Source organism: Chelonoidis abingdonii, chromosome 4 (assembly GCF_003597395.2).
Source record: "Chelonoidis abingdonii isolate Lonesome George chromosome 4, CheloAbing_2.0, whole genome shotgun sequence".
In the NCBI taxonomy this organism is placed as follows: domain Eukaryota; kingdom Metazoa; phylum Chordata; order Testudines; family Testudinidae; genus Chelonoidis; species Chelonoidis abingdonii.
In genome coordinates, this window is record NC_133772.1 from 27,245,836 (window position 1) to 27,266,353 (window position 20,518).

The window sequence follows — 20,518 nt, forward strand, 5'->3', positions numbered from 1 at the left end:
TTGTGGCCCTGCTGGTCTTGCTCGTTGTCACTAGAGCCCTGCAAATCCACAGATATCTGCTTTATATCCATGGATATAAATTATGTATCTACACAGGGCTCTACTACCCATGTTCTACATCACCACTATTATTGACAACTGAAAAAAATTATTCATTTAGTTTTTGGAGCTGTACCTAGATTATCCTTGCACTCTACCTCATCCTCACTGCATAGCAGACCCACTTCTTTTCCTATTCTATTTTATTTATATGGCTAAAGAACCTTTTTTACTATTTATTTTTATTTTCCTTCTAATCCAGCTTCACTTCCAGCAACTCTTTATCCATACACTCTCTGATATCCAAAACAGAGCTTTCTTTGCTGATCAATCCCTCTTTCCATTCTTTGTAGGCCTCTGCTTACTCCTGATATCCTTCCTGAAGTGTTTATTCATTCAGTTAGATCTAGAGCCCTTCCCTACAAATTTTATGCCCTTGTTTGGGATGCAAATTCCAGATGGAATTTCTCTAAGTCAAAGGTAGAAAAAGGTAAGTCTCTTCCACATTGAAGTCCCTGAGCTCTTCAGTCCAGTTGATTTCACTAACTAGTTCCCTTAATTTATCAAATTCTTCCCTTTTTGCAATTGAAAACCTTAGTTATCACATGATTTTGATTATCCTTCCCTCCATTTGATTTAAACTGAATCAACTTGTGATCACTCAGTCCAGCGTTCTTTTCTACAACCAGCTCTTCTATACTGTCCTCACTACTTACACCAAAACCAAGTCTAAAATAGCATCCTCTCAGGTTGGTTCAGTGACTACTTGGTGAAGAAATCTGTTAGCTATCACATCCAGAAATAAGTGGATCCTACCACCTTTATTTTCCTCTAAACAACACATACTTTCACTTGTCTTCCAGCTAATAGTGTTAGTCCACCATGTTTCTGTTATCCCTATAATGCCCTTCACCAAGAGTTCTCATTCCTCCATTTTGTCGCCACGGCCAAAAGTGCCAACTCTGTGGGTCCTCCAGGGCTGGAGCATCCACGGGGAAAAACTGGTGGGTGCTGAGCACTCACCAGCAGCTCTGTGCCCCTCTCAGATCTGCTATGCCTCCTCACATGCCTCCTCATGCCGTATACCTGCTTTTCCCCCCTAGCTCCCAGCACTTGCACCACAACACAGTTGTTTCGCGTGGCTGGGAGGGAGGAGGAAGGGAACGCAGTGCACTTGGGAAGAGGCAGAGCTGGGGCAGGGATTTGGGGAAGGGGTTGAAATGGGGGTGGGGAAAGGATGGAGTCAGCATGGGGCGGGGAGGCCCAAACACCCACCAGCACCAGGAAAAGTTGGCACCTATGGCTGAAGCTCCTTGTATTAGCACAAAAACATCTCAGTTGTTTTCTCTCTGACCTCATTCAATTTCTTAGCAGGATTTGGCATAGGCATATGGACAGCAAAAAGGACTATCTTCTGGTGTTCATTTATCCATTACTATATTCTCACTTACCTGATTTTCCTATTCCTGTATATTAAAACCATGTGTGGAGATTAAACAAGTCTCTCCAACTTCTGGCAATTAAACCAATACAAGAGGAAGAGATTGGAAGAATGCAGAATAAGAGAGGTAGGAAGACAGAAAGCAGAGCAACTCAAAGCATCAGTTAAGGTTTTGCAATAGAACTTTAAGCTGATCACAAATATGAGATGTGTTAAAGCTGGCCAATACATGCAGACACAAAGAGTTAGCAGCATGACACTGCTAGTGTAACCCCCACACCTCCTGGCCAATCGCAGTGCGGAAATGGTGCTTTGGGTAGGGGTAGCGGGCAGAGCCCCGTGGCCCCCTGCCTAGGAGCCAGACCTGCTGCTGGCTGCTTCTGGGGCACAGCGCAGTATCAGAAAAGGTAGAGACTAGCCTGCCTTTGTCAGGCAGCATTGCCGAGCGGACTTTCAACAGCCTGGTCAGTGGTGCTGACCAGAGCCACCGCGACCCAGTACTTTACTTCTGCGAACCAGTACTGGGTCATGGCCTGCAGTTTGAAAACCACTGCTCTAGTGGAACTGAGACCACTTAGAGATTAATGAGTCTGCTACCTTAGCTAAAAGCCACATGGCTTTTAGCTCATGCAGCAGAGCAGGGATGGGCAAACTTTTTGGCCTGAGGGCCACATCTGGGTATGGAAGTTGGATGGTGGGCATGAATGCTCACCAAACTGGGGGTTGGGAAGTGTGGGGGAGTGAGGGTTGGGGCTGGGGATGAGGGGTTGGAGGTGCAGGAGAGTGCTCCGGGCTGGGATCAAGGGGTTTGGAGGGCAGGAAGAGGATCAGGGCTGGGGCAAGAGCCTGGGGGGATGGCTCAGGGGTGCAAGCACAGGGTGGTGCTTAACTCAAGGTGCTAGTGGAAGCAGGGGCATGTCCCGCCTCTGGCTCCTAAGCGGAGGCGCGGCGAAGTGGCTCTGTGCCCTTTCCCATCCACAGGTGCTGCTCCTGCAGCTCCCATTGGCTGTGGTTCCCAGACAATAGGAGCTGTGGGGATGGTGCTTGGGGTGGGGGCAGCGTGCAGAGCCCCTTGGTTGCCCCTGTACATAGGAGCCAGAGGTGGGATATGCTGCTGCTTCCAGGAGCCGCGCAGAGCTATGGCACATGTGGAGCAGGGCTAACTCCCAACCTCGCTCCCCAGCTGGAGCTCGAGGGCTAGATCAAAATGTCTGAAAGGCCAGATATAGCCCCCGGCCCATAGTTTGCCCACCCCTGCAGTAAAGCCTCAGGCATTTAGCTCTAGAGGTCCCAGGTTCAATCCTGCTTGCAGGTGGTCCTCGCTCCCTCACACAGCCATCCCCACGTTTCCCTGTTACCTCAGCACCCTACACATACCTCCCTCTGACACCCAGCCCCCTTTTCCCCCATTACCTCAACGTCCCACACATGCTCCCCCCACACCTAGCCCCACGTTCCCCCAATACCTCAGCACCCCACATAGGCTCCCCCGTGCAGTCAACCCCACGCTCCCTCAGTTACTTCAGTAGCCGACACACACTCCTTCCATTCCTCTCAGTTATCTCATTACCTGCCATAGACTCCCCCCACACGCAACCCTACTCTTCCCCCCGTTACCTCAGCTCCCCCAACATACTTCCAGCTGCGCCCAGCCCCATACCCCCCACATACCATAGGGTGATTAGAGTTTTGTGAGGCCCTGGGCCAGAGTAAGTGGAAGTCCTCCCCATCCCTTCTGCCTGCAGTCCCTCCCCTCCACACACACTCCTGCTGGGGAAATGGGGTTGGAGCACGGGCTATGCCCCATCCCACCCCCCGCCTGGCACTCCTGCCAGGGACCTGGTTCAGAGTACAGGGGCACCCATTTTTTCAGGGCCCCTCAATTGCCCAGGACACCTAGGCAAAGGCCTTGTCAGTCCAGTGGCTAATCCACCAGTGCTACTCACTCCTCCCCGCAACCAACCCCACATTCCCAGGTTAACTCAGCACCTCCAACATGCTCCCTTGTTATCTCAGCATCCCCCCACACCCAGCCCCATGATCCCCCATTACCTCAGCACCCACCATACACTCCCCACCGCACCCAACCCTACACTTCCCCAGTTACCTCAGCACCCCCCAGAGGATCCCCCTGCACTCAGCCCCACACTCCCCTTTGTTACTGCAGCATCCCCACGTGCTCTCTCCCCTGTACTCTCCTGCCCTGCATCTAGCCCCCCAGCTCTCTCCCCTACATTCTTCATCTGTATCCAGCACCATGCTCTCCCTTCCTGCTGCCCCTCCCGCACAGCCCCACGCCCACACTTCCATCTCCACACTGCCTCCCCGAGCCCCATGCTCTCCCCTGGCCCCATACCCAGCCCCATGCTCTCCGTGCCGCAGTGCCAGGTCTGAATTCACCCCCTATAGCCGGCCCCAGCCGCCCCATACCCAGCTCTGAGTTCACCCCCCGGGCCTGCCCCCATGCCCAGCCCAGGCTCCTACCCAGAGAGGCGGTCAGGCTGAAGAGCACCATGGCCAGCAGGGGCCAGGCGGGTCGGGGGTCCCCATTCCCCATCCTTCTCCCGCTCCCCTGGAAGCACCAGGAGGCCGGTGGTGATACGGTCCGCGGCGGGCAGGCGGAACGATCCGCCGCGGGCCCGGCGGCGCAGGGAACCCGACGGAGAGCGGCAGCTCCAACCCAGCCGCCCCCTCCTCCCGAGCCGGCAGGGCTGCGAGAGCCGTGTCCAGCGCAGGCGGTGCCCAAGGCCAGTCCGGAGTCAGACCCCAAATAAAGAGAGCTGTCACCGTCAGTGCGTGTGTGCACAGCCAGTGTGTGCATGTGTGTGTGTGCGAGCCCAGCGTATCTCCCCCTGTGTGTGCCCCGTGTGACTCCCCCATTGTGTGTGTCTGCTCAGTTTGTGTGCGTGCCTAGTGTATGTGTGTGTGCTCATTGTGTCTCTGCCTGTGTATGTATGTGCCCTGTGTTTCCCCCAGTGTGTGTGTGTGCATGTGTGCCCAGTGTGCATGTGTGCATGCCTAGTGTGTGTGCCCAGTCTGTCTGCTGCAGTGTGTGTATGTGTTCCTAGTGTGTCTCCTGCTATGTGTATGTGTGCCCAGTATGTCTCCCCCAGTGTGTGTGTGTGTGTGTGTGTGTGCACGCACGCCAAGGGTGTGTGTGCATGCCCAGCGTATCTTCCCATGTGTGTCTGTGTGCCCCATGTGTCTCCCCCAGTGTGTGTGTGTGTGCTCAGTGTGTGTGCGTGCCTACTGTATGTTGTGTGCTCATCGTGTCTCCCCCTGTGTATGTATGTGCCCAGTGTCTCCCCTGTGTGTGTGTGTGTGCCCAGTGTGCATGTGTGCATGCCTAGTGTGTGTGCTGTCTGTCTCCCACAGTGTGTGTATATGTGTGTTCCCAGTGTGTCTGCCGCCATGTGTATGTGTGCCCAGTGTGTCTCCCACAGTGTGTGTGCCCAGTGTGCGTGTGCGTGCCCAGTCTGTCTCCCACATTGTGTGTATATGTGTGTTCCCAATGTGTCTCCCATCATGTGTATGTGTGCCCAGTGTGTTGAGCCCAGTGGGTGCGTTCGCCCCCCCCCCCGTGTGTGTCTGTCTCCAGTGCATGTTTACATACCCTGTGTGTGTGTGTCTGCCTCCAGTGTGTGTGTACCCGGTGTGTCTCCCCCAGTGCACGCATGCATGCATGCTCAGTGTGTGTGTGTGTGTGCACGTGTGCCCAGTGTGTCTCACCCAGTTAGATTTGGAGTCTCCAGGAATTAAAGATATAGTTTAATTAAAGATTGTCACATAATGAAACCTTCAGGAATATGTCCAACTAAAATTGGCAACCCTATCCCTCAGTGTGTGTGTGTGTGTGCCCAGTGTGTCTGCCCTATTGTGTGTGTGCCCAGTGTGTGCACCCCCAATGAGTGCATACCCACTGTGTGTCCCCAGTTTGTGAGGGTGGGTGTCTGCTCCCAGTATGTGTGTCCCCAGTGTGTGTGTGTATGTGTGTGTGAGCACACCCCCAATGTGTGTGTGCATGTGTCTGCCCCCAGTGTGTGTGTGATCCCAGTGAGTGAGTGTGTGCCCAGTGTGTGCATGGGTGGGTGTCCATTCCCAATGCGTATGTGTTTCCAATGTGTGTGTATCCACAATGTGTTGCATGTGCCCAGTGTAAATGTAGGTGTGCATCCACTCTCAGTGCATGTGTCTGCCTCCAGTGTGTGTGTCTACCCAGTGTATGTGTGGGTGGGTGGGTGTGACGGCTTCCCCCAGGTGTGAAGCCTGGAACCGAGAGCCACTCATGAATCACACAGAGAAAGGCACCAGCAAATCCCCCCAGTTCCCAGCACTGTACCTCAGGAATATACCATCTTGGAAGATGGGCAGTGCAAATTTATTAACTGGTTCACCACTTCAACAATAGAAAGTGGACATACTCCAGCTTTTGCCAACCTGAGCAGGTTTGCTCCACACTTCATACAAACTCACTGGTAAAGATAAACAAACAAATTTATTGACTATAAAAGGTAGATTTTAAGTGATCAGCAAAAATCAGAGTGGTTACCAAAATAAAATAAAATAAAATAAAATATAAGCATGCAGTCTGAACTCTCAACCCTATTAGACTGGGCAACATCGAAATTAACTCAACTGGATATTGCAGTCCTTAATATACAGGTTTGTTCCTTAAACCTGGACCAATCTCCTCTTTTGGAGTCTTGTGTTCTTCTCAGTGTCTTGGTTGCTTGCAGCATAAGTGGGGGCAGGAGAAGGGCCCAGTATGTGTTGGCTCTGTCTGTTTTATACCCTCAGACCATGTGCTTGGGGAGCACAAGTCCAGGCATGTCTGGGTTAGCCTCCAGGCAAGGTTGAGCAATTCCCCTGATGTGGCCTCATGCAGGTGAGTCATTGCATTGTAGCTCCTTTGCTGGACAATGGCTGTTGATGGGTTGTTTGACATCCCACCTGGATGTTGGTTACTTTCCTTGCTGTTGCCTCTAGGGAGCTAATATCTGGCTGAGTCCCCAACTTACAGCATGTTTTAGTGACAGCCATACAACCCAATTCTCATAACTTCATATGCATTAATGATACACATACGGATAGAGAAATGACTTTCAGCAGGTCATAACCTTTCACCGATACCTTACAAGGCATGTTTTATATGTAAGATCATGATTATATGAAAATGAGGAATATGGGGTTACAGTACGCTCTCCCAAGGTATACAATGTCACAGTGGGTCTCTGCCCCAGTCTTTGTGTGTGTGTGTGTGTGTGTCTAACTACAGTGTGTGGGTATGTGCCCAGTATCTGTGTGTGCCAGTCCACAGTATGTGTGTGTGTGCCCAGTGTGCATGTCCCTGTGTGGGTGTGGGCGTCCCTGCCTTCAGTATGCATGTGTGAATGCACCTCCAGTGAGTGTGTGTGTGTGTGTGTGTCCAGTGTGAGTAGAGTGTTTCCAGTCTGTGCTCCCAGTGTGTGTAGGTGTGTGCCACCAGTGTGTGCATGTGCCCCCTGTGTGTTGGTGTGTGCACGTGTGCCCCAATGCATGCCCCCAATGTGTGTGTGCTTCCAGTGTGCCCCCAGTGTGCATGTGCACCCCCAGTGTCTATGCATGTGCATGCCCCAGTGTGTGTACCTATGCATGCATGTGTGCACCCCGGTGGGTGGCTGTGAGAGGAGACACGGTGGATGTGCATGCTTCCCTCACTGTGAGCATACAGTGAGTGGGTCTGAGACACAGCATGCATGCATGCACATCTCCAGTGTGTGCATGTCCATGTGCACACCCAGAGGGAGGCTAAGACAAGTATATGTGTGCATGTCTGAGAGGCGCGTGTGTGTGTGTATGCCCCCATGGATAAGTGTGAGATACAGTGTGTGTGCGTGCCCCCCAGCAGGAGGGTGCGAGACAAGGGGTTTGTGTGTGACAGAGAGAGTCATCAGGAGACTGGGTCCTGGCTAGGGTCCAGAGTCAGCCCATGTTCCCCAGGAGTAGAGAAGCTGCTCCCATGTCATTGACCTTGGTGGCACTAGTATGAGATGGATCTGGTGGGTCTCCAATCCAGCTCCTATATCACAAACCCATCACTAGCTTTTGCAGTAACTCGCAGACTCAGCCAGCAGGCGAAGAGCTGCTTGGGCTGTGGAGTGTGAATGACCCCCTAGAGGAAGTTCCCCTGGGATGAGGCCTGCTGGCAGTGCAGTGTGTCTGAGCAGTGTGCCCTGCTATTGCCTTGTAAATAAAGGATTCCGTTCATCAGGGTCATCAAAGAGATGCCTTTCACCAACATTAAATCCACCCACCATTTGTTTTATACTTCTGTATATGGTCATGCAAATTACCTCCAAATATGCAAATTAACATATTAAATAATTTGCATACAATGATTGGACAACAGGAAGCTGGTCCTTATTCTCCATTGCACTAGATACACACATAAACCAAACTCTGTTTCCTAGGAGACTCTGCAGAAGGAAGATCATCTTTCCATGCTAATGCCCAGAGCAAAATGTTCATGGAAATCCATCCAGAAAATATACCATAGAGGAGCAGGAGTTCCTTTTTCACAGGAATAATTGCCAGGAAGTGTTGGGAGCTCTTTAAAGTTGTGGGAATTGGGGAAGGGCCTCCTGACACCGTTGTCAGTGTGCCCCCAACTACGTCACCATACAGAGCTGCCTGCTGGGGAGTGGGTGATAGCAGGGTAATACCCGCACAGAGCCCCTTGATGGGGAAGGAGATAGTAACACATGCACAAATTCCTTTGCTGTGGGGTGGCGGGAAGGGGGATGGTAACAGAATAACACTCACACAGATCCCCCTGCTGCGTGGGATTTGGGGGAGGGGAAGGGGAATGGTAGCAGAGTAATACCTGCACAGAGCCTTCTATGGGGGAGGGGATGGTAACCATAGAATCATAGAAGATTAGGACTGGAAGAGAACTCAGGAGGTCATCTAGTCCAACCCCCTGCTCAGAACAGAAACAATCCCAACCAAATCATCCCAGCCAGGGCTTTGTCAAGCTGGGCCTTAACACCTCTCTCAAAGCGACCAGCGAGTTTCCCCCAAGACTACAATTCGCTAGTCAACTCTACCATTCCAGTACTTTCACCACCATTACCTATTGAAATAGTTTTCCTAATATCCAACCTAGACCTCCCCACTGCAACTATGAGACCAGTTGCTCCTTGTTCTGTCATCTGCCCACCACTGAGAAAGCCAAGCCCATGCCCTCTTTGGAACCCTCCTTCAGGTAGTTGAAAGCTGCTATCAAATCCCCCCTCACTCTTCTCTTCTGCAGATTAAAATTCCAGTTCCTCAGTCTTCTCCTCATAAGTCATGTGACCCAGACCCCTAATCATTTTCGTTGCCTCTGGTGGACTCTCTCTAATTTGTCCACATCCTTTCTGTAGTGGTAGGCCCAAAACTGGACACAGTACTCCAGATATAGCCTCACCAGTGCCGAACAGAGGGGAATAATCACTTCTCTCAATCTGCTGGCAATGCTCCTAATAATGCAGCCCAATATGCTGTTAGCCTTTTTGGCAACAAGGGCACACTGTTGACTCATATTCAGTTTCTTGTCCATTGTAATCTCCAGGTCTTTTTCTGTAGAACTGCCGTGTAGCCAGTTGGTACCCAGCCTGTAGCAATGTATGGTATTCTTCCATCTTAAGTGCAGGATTCTGCACTTGTCCTTGTTGAACCTCATCAAATTTCTTTTGGCCCAATCCTTCAATTTGTCTGCATCACTCTGGACCCTATCCCTACCCTCCAGAATGTCTACCTCTCCCCCCAGCTTAGAGTTATTCGTGAACTTGCTGAAGGTGAAATCCATCTCATCATCCAGATCACCAATGAAGATGTTGAACAAACCTGCTTGATACCAGCTACCAACTAGACATGGAGCCATTGATCACTACCTGTTGAGCCAGACAACCTAGCCAGCTTTCTATTCACCTTATAGTCCATTCATCCAATCCACACTTTTTTAACTTGCTGGCAAGAATACTGTAGGAGACTGTATCAAAAGCTTTGCTAAAGTCAAGATATATCACATCCACTGCTTTCCCCTCATCCACAGAGCCAGTTATCTCATCATAGAAGGGATTCAGCTTGGTCAGGCACAACTTGACCTTGGTGAATCCATATTGACTGTTCCTGATCACCTTCCTCTACTCCAAGTGCTTCAAAACTGATTCCTTGAGGACCTGCTACAAGATTTTTCCAGGGACTAAGGTGAGGCTGACTGGTCTGTAGTTTTCCAGATACTCCTTCTTCCCTCTTTTAAAGATGAGCATTACATTAGTCTTTTTCCTAATGTGTGGGACCTCCCGATTGCCATGAGTTTTCAGAGATAATGGCTAATGGCTCTGCAATCACAACAGCCAACAACCTCAGCACCCTCAGATGCATTGTATTCACCCCCATGGATTTGTGCTTGTCAAGCTTTTCTAAATAGTCCTTAACCTGTTATTTCACCACTGAGGGCAGCTCACCTCCTCCCCATACTGTACTGCAGTCTGTGAAGACTGAGGCAAAAAAAAAGCATTGAGTACTTCAGCTTTTTTCACATCATCTATCACTAGATTGCCTGCCCCAATCATTAAGGGTCCCACATTTTCTTTTTCTTGTTGCTAACATAGCTGTAGAACCCCTTCTTGTTACCCTTCACATCCCTTGCAAGCTGCAACTCCAGTTGTGTTTTGGCCTTCCTGATTACACCCCTGCATGTTTGAGCAATATTTTTGTACTCCTCCTGAGTCATCTGTCCAAGTTTCCACTTCTTGTAAGCTTCCTCTTTGTATTTAAGCTCACTGAAGATTTCTCTTTAGCCAAGCTGGTCGCCTGCCATATTTGCTATTCTTTCTGTACATCAGAATGGTTTGTTCCTGCGCTCTCAATAAGACTTCTTTAAAATACAGCCAGCTCTCCTGGACTCCTTTCCCTGTCATATAAGCCTCCCAGGGGATCCTGCCTATCAGTTCCCTGTGGGAGTCAAAGTCCGCTTTTCTGAAGTCCAGGGTCCGTATTCTGCTGCTCCTTTCTTCCTTATGTCAGGATCCTGAACTCAACCATCTCTTGGTCACTGCTGCCCAGATTGCCATTAACTTCTACTTCTCCTACCAATTCTTCCCTATTAACACACGCACAGATCCTGCTGCTGTAGGGGAGTGGGGGAGGAAGAAGGGGAATGGTAGTAGAGTAATACCTGCACAGAGCCCCCTGTTGGGGAGGGGATAGTTGCAGAGTAACACATACACAGATCTGGCTGCTGTGGGGCCTGGGGGACAGTGATGGCAGCAGAGTAATACCCGCTCAGAGCCCCCTGCTGCGGTGGGAAAGGGGATGAAAGCAGAATAACACCTGCACAGAGCCCCCTGCAGGGGAGGAATGGTAGCAGAGTGACGTTCCTACAGAGCCCTCTGCGGAGCAGGTAGTAGACAGGGGCCCACACAGGGCCACTTACAGAGGAGAGGCATCAGCAGCTGGGATATATCTTCTCCTCTGCCCCTCCAGCTGCCTGAAGGAATGTGCATCAGACCTCCAGGGTCTCCTGCTCCCACTGTAGTGCCAGGAACAATCAGTTGCACACATACAAAACAGAAAATGACTGCCTAGGAAGGAGTACTGCAGAAAGGGATCTGAGGGTCATAGTGGACCACAAGCTAAATATGAGTCAACAGTATAACACTGTTGCCAAAAAAGGCAAACAGCATTCTGGGATGTATTAGCAGGAGTGTTGTAAGCAAAACACAAGTAATTCTTCTGTTACATTCTGCGCTGATTAAACCTCAACTGGAGTATTGTGTCCAGTTCTGGGCACCACATTTCAGGAAAGATGTGGACAGAGTCCAAAAAAGAGCAATAAAAATGATTAAAGGTCTAAAAAACATGACCTATAAGGGAAGATTGAAAAAATTGGGTTTGTTTAGTCTGGAGAAGAGAAGACTGAGAGGGGACATAACAGTTTTCAAGTACATAAAAGGTTGTTACAAGGAGGAGGGAGAAAAATTGTTCTTCTTAACCTCTGAGGATAGGACAAGAAGCAATGGGCTTAAATTGCAGCAAGGGCGGTTTAGATTGGACATTAGGAAAAACTTCCTAACTGTCAGAGTGGTTAAGCACTGGACTAAATTGCCTAGGGAGGTGGTGGAATCTCTATAATTGGTGATTTTTAAGAGCAGGTTGGACAAACACCTGTCAGGGACGGTCTAGATAATACTTAGTCCTGCCTTGAGTGCAGGGGACTGGACTAGATGACCTCTCGAGGTCCCTTCCAGTTCTATGAGTCTATAAATATGCAGCTGATACACAGTTCTACCTTCCTTCACTGCATAGGACCACACCACGACCACCAATATGAGCCAATGTTTGGATGAGATCAACTCATGGATGTAGGGTTGCCAGGTGTCCCAGTCAAAAAGGGAAACCATCTGTGTTCAGTCAGTTACACTAAAAGTCCGATTACATGTAGTAACGGGCCACCACCACCAGGGGGCAGTAAGAGCAGCAGCTGCTGCTGGAGTGTGGAGGAGCTCTGCTTACCAGCTTCTGCTGCTCTTCCTGCCCCACGGCCTGATGGAGAGAACTGGCTGACTCCTGGACCGCGCTCCAAAGTAGGTAGCTGCGCTGCCCAGGGAGCGGAACCTGTCTGCCCCCCCCACCCGCTGTGCCCCAATTTCCCCACCTCTCGCTCCAGGGATAGATCCCTGCCACCTTGCTGTGCCCCAGTTTCCCCACCCCAGCCCCTCGCTTTGGGGACTGACCCCTGCCGTGCCCCGCTGTGCCCCAGTTGGGCAGGCAGGTAGGCTCCGCATCAGCTCCTCCAAGCCTGGCTCTGGAGGGGATAGGTCAGTCCCATGGGACAATGGGATTGAGAAACTTGCCTCATGTGAAACTGTATCTGCCCCATCAGGCATTGCAAACCCTTCCCAAAGCACCCTGCGATAGTTTTCCACAGTGTACTGCTCTCTGTGCCAATGCAAGAGCTGCTAGTGTGGATGGGCTCTGCCGACACAAGGAGCATAGTGTGGACATGCAACAGAGGTTTAGTTAAAACGGTTGCTGTATGTCGGCATAACTTTTGTCAACAAAACTCTGTAGCGTAGACAAGGCCTACATTACGGCAAACTTCTCACAGGTGCCTTGCTGGGTGCTGTGAAAGGGAGCAGTGTTGGGCTGTGCAGACCCAGCACTGTTCCTACATGGTGGGAATGTCTCCAGGGACACTGCAGCCCTTGCACACCACGGCAGAAGAGAAGAGGAGCTGCAGATAGGGCTGGACTCTGAAAGCTGAAGGACTGTGGACAGCAACACTGTGATTTGATGGATAAGACTGGAGATCTACATTTTCTTCCTGGTTCTGCCACTTTACCTCACTGGGCTTCAGTTACTTTTTTGTAAAATAGTTCCCTGCCTCATAAGGGTGCTGTGAGGCCTCCCTAAATAAGGTTTTGGAAGTGCACAATATTGCTAGGCCAGGCAGTGATGGTGATGCAATGGTGAGAAGTGCCGTGCAAATGTCAAGAAATCAGAGGTGAGTTCCGGTTCAGCCCCTCTGCTCTCAGCCCAGGGCCCCAGCTTGCATGCAAATAAGCCATGCATTCTTGAAGGAACAATGGGTTAGGCCTCTCTCTACACAGTTACAGAACTTTTCACCATGTGGAGTAATTCTGCAGGTTACAGTACTACAGGGTTTGCACCATGTGGAGTACAGTGCAGTTTGTAGGGTAAAGGGGAGGTTGCACCATGCTGGGTAACACTGTATCTTAAAGTCTAACAGGGTTTGCACAATGTGGAGTAACACCGCAGCTTAAGTATAGTGGGATTTACACCATGCAGGATAACACAGCAGCTTACAATGTACCAGGGTTTGTACAGCACAGGGTAACTCTGCAACTTACAGTGTAATGGGGTTTGCACCACACAGAATACCATTGCAGCTTACAGTTTAATAGTGTTTGGACCACATTTCAGTGGGGAGGAGGGTAACATTGGATCTTAGGCCATGGCTACACTGGCGCTTTACAGCGCTGCAACTTTCGCATTCAGGGGTGTGAAAAAAACATCCCCCTGAGCGCTGCAAGATACAGCGCTGTAAAGCCTCAGTGTAATTAATCAGTGCCGCAGCGCTGTAACATGATTTGCAGAGGGTAGGGGGTAACACTGCAGTATATAGTATCAGAGGGGTAACCCGTGTAAGTCTGGATCTGTAAAAGCGGCTGTTGTGTATTTGGCAAAGAGTTCTGTGGCACCTTATACACTAACAAACGTATTGGAGCATGAGCTTTCGTGGGTGAATACCCACTTCACCCACGTACATGCATTTGACGAAGTGGGTATTCACCCACGAAAGCTCATGCTCCAATACGTTTGTTAGTCTATAAGGTGCCAAAGAACTCTTTGCCGCTACAGCAGTATATAATGTAATGGCCTGTGCTGTGCATGACAGGATTGCATTGCATAGGATAACACTACACCTTATATTGTAATTGCACCATGCACGGTATCAGTGCAGTGTACAGCGTAAAAGGATTTGCATCCCATGGAGTAAAATTGCAGCTGACAGCAAAGTGGGGTTCAGGCCCTGCTCAGTGACCCACAGCTTACAAAGCCAGTTACAAACGAACTCCCTCCTGTGGATTGGCCAGTGTGCAGAGCCTGGTCATTTTATCCCCACGCACGCCTCGCAGCTCTTGCAAGGCTCTTGCTCCCGGGTCCGAGCAGAGCAGAGACCTTATTGGAAATCCTGGGAGGTGGGTGGTCGCACACAGCCTCTAGGGCTCGGGTACAGGTCTGTTGCTGGGCAACAGGAGAAGGTTCCGTTGCTGGGTAACGAAGGGCGGGGTCTGCGCGGGGCCACCTCATCAGCGTGCGCCGGGTGATGCCGCGCGGATGCGGCGGAGCCCAGAGCTGGCGGTTGGCGCGGCGGAGGCCGGGCCCCGCCGAGGAGCTCCGGCTGCGCTACTGCTCCGGCCCCCGGGCTCCCCGCAGCCGTTCCGTCTAGCGCAGTCGGGCCCCGCTCCAGCCTCCGCGCGCAGGGGTCCTCTCAGCCGAGCCGCCCGGCCCGGGGGTCGTCGTCTCTCTCCCGGGCGCCCCCAGTGCGGGGAGAGCCCTGCCCAGGCGCCCGGGAGCTGGGCCCTCCGGTGCCGCCATGGCCCCCAAGGACGTCATGACCAACTGCCACGCCAAGTCCATCCTGAACGCCATGAACGCCCTGCGGAAGAGCAGCACGCTCTGCGACGTGACCCTGCGCGTGGAGCAGAAGGACTTCGCCGCGCACCGCATTGTGCTGGCGGCCTGCAGCGACTACTTCTGCGCCATGTTCACTAGCGAGGTAGGGCGGGAGCCGCTCGCTGCGCCCTGCGCTGGCAGATGTCTTGGCCAGCGCGCTCTCGTGCCGAGCCCCAGGATGGCTGCGTTGGGTTTTTGTCAAACTCCTGAGGGCTCAGAGGTTTTGCTGAGAGCATCCGCTGGTGCACTGCCATGGTAGCGCTTAGCCCCCTTGTCCTGAGTACAGCCAGAGACAGTCAGAGCTTACAGCCTGTCATAGAGAAGACTGAGAAATGGTTGGGAGGGGAGAGGTACAGACAGGAGAGGGGATTAGCTCATGGTCATACAACAGGTCAGTGGCAGAACCATAGCGCTGAGCTGCAGGTCTAGTGCCCTATTCATTGGATCAGGCTCTTCATAATATTTGATAATGATTTACACAGATTGCACATTCTTTCTTTGCAAAATGCTGAAAGGTGATAATGTTTGAGCTGCAGTTCACTCTTTGGTTCAGATTGCTAAATAGGTGTGCTGTCTGTGGCTTTGATTCAAACTTAATGCTGGAGCAGATAGAAAAAAACATGAAGGGCGCAGTAAGGGATTGTGGAACCGGGTTTGTAAAAGATACATTTCTGTTGCATCTTCTTACCAGAGAAGAGAAGAGAATTTCCTTTTTCTAGTAGCCTCCGAGTTGGTATGGAGAGAACATGCTGAAGCAAACTGAGAGTCTGTCTCCCTACAATGCCAGTAGCCCTTTCTGGAGATACCATTTCTCCCCAGATCTTAGCGAAAGATGTAAATAGATATATGCCTTTACCTTATCTTTCCTCATTTTCACGATTTCAATTTTACATTGTTGTCATTCAGCAACCTTGGCTGGTTTTTATGCAGTGTTTGTGTAGATGAATATGTGATTTTAAAAAATTGGAGTGAATTTATTGCTGGTAAATATACAGGATTCGCTTTTCTGGAGATTGATGCTCTCTATCCAACAATAGTCACAACACGGGCAGCAAGCAATACAAACTTCCCCATACACCAGCCACTAACTCCCTGTCAGTGAAATTTAGCCCTTATCAGAGGAAGCACACCTAGCAGTAGCAAAGTCAGTCCTTGGGACCTCTGCTGAGACTGCCAGTAAGGGCCAATGGCAGCAGTGATTAGTGTGCATTAGGAACTAGGCTGAAATCGTTTCTCCATGAATCCCACAACACACCGTTCAAGATCCATGAGTCCTACACATGCCTATCACAACATGTGGTATACCTCATCCAGCGTATTAAGGGTATGTCTACACTGCAGTCAAACCCATGGCTGGCCTGTGCCAGCTGATTTGAGCTCATGGGCCTTGACTTAAGGAGCTGTTTAATTGCTGTGTAAATGTTTAAGCTGGAGCTCAGCCTCTAGGACCTTGTAAGGTGGGAGGGTCCCAGAGGTTGGGCTGAAACCCATGCTGAACCATCTACACTGTAGTTAAACAGCACCTTTGGGCTTGTGGGCCTCAGGCTAGTCAGCTGGTACGGGCCAGCTGCAAGTGTCTAATTACTGTGAAGGCATATGCTAAATACCCCAATAACTATGTGGGTGAAATGAAACAATCAAACTCTCGAACTCTCACAGGGCAGGTCTACACTTAAAATGCTGCATCAGTGCAGCTGCGCTGCTGTAGCAGTTAAATTAAGACATTTCTGTGCTGACAGGAGAGCTGCTCCCATCGGTGTAGTTAATCCACCTCTACGAGGCGGAAGCTATGTTGATGGGAGAAGCTCTCCTGCCGACATAGCGCTGCCTACATCAGGGGTTAAGTCAGTATAACTGTTGCTTGGGTGTGGATTTTTTGTATTTATACCAATATAAGTTTATAGTGTAGACCTGGCCACAGAAAAATGAGAATACAAAAACACCATATTACTTGTGGGTGGACACATCACAAAATGATCATTCCATACCTGACCTCTTAGAAGAAACCTGCACAACATCTTCAAAAGGTGATCCCGGGAGCTTACATTCATAATTTTGTTAGATAGTAAAAATCAAAACTCAATAAAGACATTAGATTTATAGCTTATTACAACAATCTGTAATCCACTAACCCTCTTTTGTTCTACCACTGCGAGGTATTAACTGTTCACTTCACCTTGAATGGTCTCTTGCAACATGTTAACGCCTTTCCTTAATAATATGTTCCATCTTGTATTAAGCTGTGGCACTCTGAGTACCTTTTCCAGACCTGAAGAAGAGCTCTGTGTAAGCTTGAAAGTGTATTTCCTTTCACTGTCAGAATTTGGTCTAATAAAAGATACTACCTCACCCACCTTTGTCTCTGATATCCAAATGGAATCACAGGCCATGCTTCTGTCTAGTTTCCTTCTTCTCCCTGACTTTTTAATATTTACTTTAAACATTTTAAATCCCTGTTTTAATGCTAATTTTTCTCCCTCTCTACTTTACAGAAGGAGAAGAAGCCACTGATCAACTGTTGAACCCCGGGGTGTTGACAGCACTTTTTCGCTGCCTCTGTGCTGAGTGGAGTGGGGAAGCTAAAACAACCCTTCAGTTTTAACTTCAAAGTTGTTCCTCATTGTGAAAACTGAGGGGCGGTTTCAGCGTATATGTACCCCTACTTCCTGATTTTGCACTGGGACTTTCCTCTCTGAGGAGTCTATTGCAACATCCAAGGATGCTCTAAGAGCTGATCACTGGCTCCGATTCTGAAAAGCCCGGATGGTTTCAATGATTAGCAAAAGTCCTCTCTAGAAACTGTTTTGTGTGGTATAAACAACATGTAGAAACATCCTTCTCATTTTGAAAATAAACTACCTTTGAGTCTGTTCAGGTTTTTGTATGGGCATCATCACTGTAGTGTGAGCACTTTCCAATAGTGCATTAAGCCACAGGACTAGCATTTGTCATGTTTCTTTTTTTCTCTCCAAGATGAAATTATAGCTTTTTTTTTTTGGTTTTTTTAACCATTTAATGTATCCTGTGTGTCTATATCAGCAAAGGCAAAGTGGAAGAAAGCCTTGCAGTCAGAGCAGAAGGTAGTGATGCGTGTGGTTCGATGACCTTGGGCTTGCCGTAAGAAAGCCCTATCTCCTGCACAGGATCAGCAGTACCCCTGGGGGGCAGCAGCTTTGTGCCTGAGAAATGGAGCTGCCTGCGTTCCTTGTCCAGGAGCTTTAAGTAATCTTTTAAGTATCCTAGGCCCAAACCATTGCTGCTGCTAAAGGTCTTATAACTCCTTGAACCTTTTCTAATAGCAGTAAACCATATTGAGATGTGCTTTCCTGGGCCTTCCTAACACATTCAGGAAAGCATGGGTTTTTGGTTTATTGCCTGAATAAGGATAGTAAAAATTCTAATCCTGGTCCCTTGTCACCCTAATTGGTGCTGGATGAACAGAACTAAGCGAATGCACTTAATAGTAAATATGAGGTAAATTATCTTAAATATTTCCAAGATGTAGAGCTACATTAGGTGATTTAACAGCACTACATTTATACTAAAGAGAAACTTACCAAATCTCATTCCATTCTCTTAGCAATTGTCTGAATATCCTTTGCTGTGCTCTTCTGTGTAGACAATAACTGAATCCAGTATGTGTTCAGTATTATTAGGTTTGTTCTTGGTCATTTTTTTTTTAAATGGTGATAATGGAAAAATGGTGGTAGGGTCCCCTCAGATACCCAGTCTAACTTCAAACTACCCATATATTAATTAATGGAGATGAGACTTTCATCCTAGATGCATGCACTCTGATTTCATAGCACTGTTTGCTGCCTGGGCTGGTGAATGGAGGCTAAGGCAGAACATTCTCAGGAAATAAATGATTCCAAAATAATACAGATTTATAAAGCAAAGTCAGCTCCTCACACTGAATGTGTTAAGGGTCTTCATTCAACAGGGCATTGAGGCAGAAGGAATCATGGTGATGCAGTGGCTTATAGTCTCTTTTATGGAAGATCATTTACAAGCAAGCTAAATGTTTTTGTGTATTTGAAAGAGCCAAAATGAAGCAGAGTTTGGATGTCGTTGAATAAAAATCCCACCTGATAACCACAGAGACAGGCGGTATAGTTCATGCAGATTGTAGGTGCTGTTATTGATAATCTGGGCATTGAATTACTGCCAGTGTGTTATGAAATAGTAGCTATTGCTACCTTCTCATGATTAAAGTTGCTGGTGAGTATCTCAGAGCCCAGCTTTCCCCAACTGCCCTTCTTCCCAGTCCACAAGCAGAGGCTTCCAAATTGGTAGTCTTGGTTTGTGGCCAAGGCAGAATTTTTCTACCAGATTTAAAGTGGATTGGACCAAGAGTGTTTCCTAACTATTCTAAATACAGGAGCTCTTCAAAATCTGAAAAGTTTGTTTTTTGGCACTTAGTTTCAAGAAAAGTTGAGAGAGAGAGAGAGCGTGCATGCTTTGTTTTCTGGTCTTATCTAGTTTGAGTTGATGTCCAAGTCCAAAGCTTAGGTGAGTCAAAAGCTAAGAATTTAAATAGGAGCTTCACGTGCCAGCCCAGAAGGCAGAGGAGGTAGCTGAGTGGGTTCTTTGCTCCTCAGGATACCTGTATGCACTGTGTGAAGCCGAGGAAAATGAGTGTGGGGAGCAGACTAGGAAGTCTTTGCACCTTGGGTCACTTTCCTGGCATCCCTAGTCCCCCTTCAGATCCTGTCTCCTGTACCTATGCCATCCTCGGCAGACCTGCTAAGATGTTTACTTCCTGCTTATTTCAGGATGTTTACAGAAGTTGGAGATGTATAGGGAAAGTATAGCGCTTGGGAACAGTGAGGTCACAAGATGGGAGAGTCACTCCTTCCTCCTTTTCATGAGCCTTCGGTGGGGCTCTTCAGGGACGTCCTACAATCCTTATTCTGTTCCTCAGCCCCCACCAAGACTACGCATTGGCCTTTTGCATAGTTGACAACTCTGGGAAGAGGGGTGTGTGCTTTGATTCTCCAAAGCATTGGCCCAAGTGCAGCACCATTCCTGCACTCTCCTTAGATTTTCATGTTTGGCTTTCCCTCTTCCACTCTTCTCAGTTTCTCATCCTCATCCTTGGTGACCTCAATCTCCGCATTGATACCCTCCTGTCATGGTACAATTCCCCACTCTGAACCTTAGCGTCCAAAAGATGGGGTACCAGCATGAATTCCTCTAAGCTAATTGCCAGCTTAGAGCCTGTAGCGCTGTCACCAACCAGGAATTCCAGTGCCTGGTACACTCTGGTCCCCCCAAAACCTTGCCTGGGGAACCCCAAGACCCAGACCCTCTGGATCTTACCACAAGGAAAGTAAACCCTTTCCCCCACTGTTGCCTCTCCCAGACTTCCCCTCCCTGGGTTCCCCTGGAAGATTACTGTGATTCAATCTCCTTGAATCACAAAACAGAGAGGACAATTCACCTTCCTCCCTCCTTCTCTTTCCCCTTCCCAGACTCTTCTCTGAGAGATACCAAAGTAATGCCTGACAAGAGAGAAATTTGCCTTCTCTCTCCTCCCTCCTTTTCACGCACCAATTCCCTGGTGAATCCAGACCCCGTCCGGGGTCTCACAACCAGAATAAAAAAAATCAGGTTCTTTAACAAGACTTATACTTAAAGAGAGAAAAACAGTAAAAATTACTGTAAACTTTAAATGAAATAGGTACAGGTTGATGCGCACGTGAACTCTCCCAGCCTAAGTATTCAAGTACAATTATACCTTTCAGAGAAAAACAAATTTGAGCTCCTTTCAAGACCTATACACCAATTTAAAACTCCTTCCAGTTCCAA

At 49.1% G+C, this 20,518-nt stretch overlaps 2 protein-coding genes across 4 annotated transcripts in view; one reads left to right on the forward strand and one right to left on the reverse strand.

Annotated features, from left to right (window-relative positions):
• The window catches only part of SHISA4 (shisa family member 4), a 43,223-nt gene extending 39,072 nt beyond the window's left edge, over positions 1-4,151 (reverse strand). The window contains exon 1 of the mRNA XM_032764977.2: positions 3,965-4,151. Within this exon, the coding sequence (XP_032620868.1) occupies positions 3,965-4,037 (73 nt within the window). The 5' untranslated portion in view covers positions 4,038-4,151. The remainder of the gene's footprint in view (positions 1-3,964) is intronic.
• A 10,219-nt stretch (positions 4,152-14,370) lies between these two features.
• Positions 14,371-20,518, forward strand: part of KLHL12 (kelch like family member 12) — a 78,302-nt gene continuing 72,154 nt past the window's right edge. For 2 of the 3 annotated variants that reach the window (XM_032764974.2, XM_032764975.2), the window contains exon 1: positions 14,371-14,810. In XM_032764974.2, coding sequence (XP_032620865.1) covers positions 14,628-14,810 — 183 coding nt within the window. In that variant the 5' untranslated portion in view covers positions 14,371-14,627. The remainder of the gene's footprint in view (positions 14,811-20,518) is intronic. The other variant, XM_032764976.2, reaches the window with a different exon arrangement.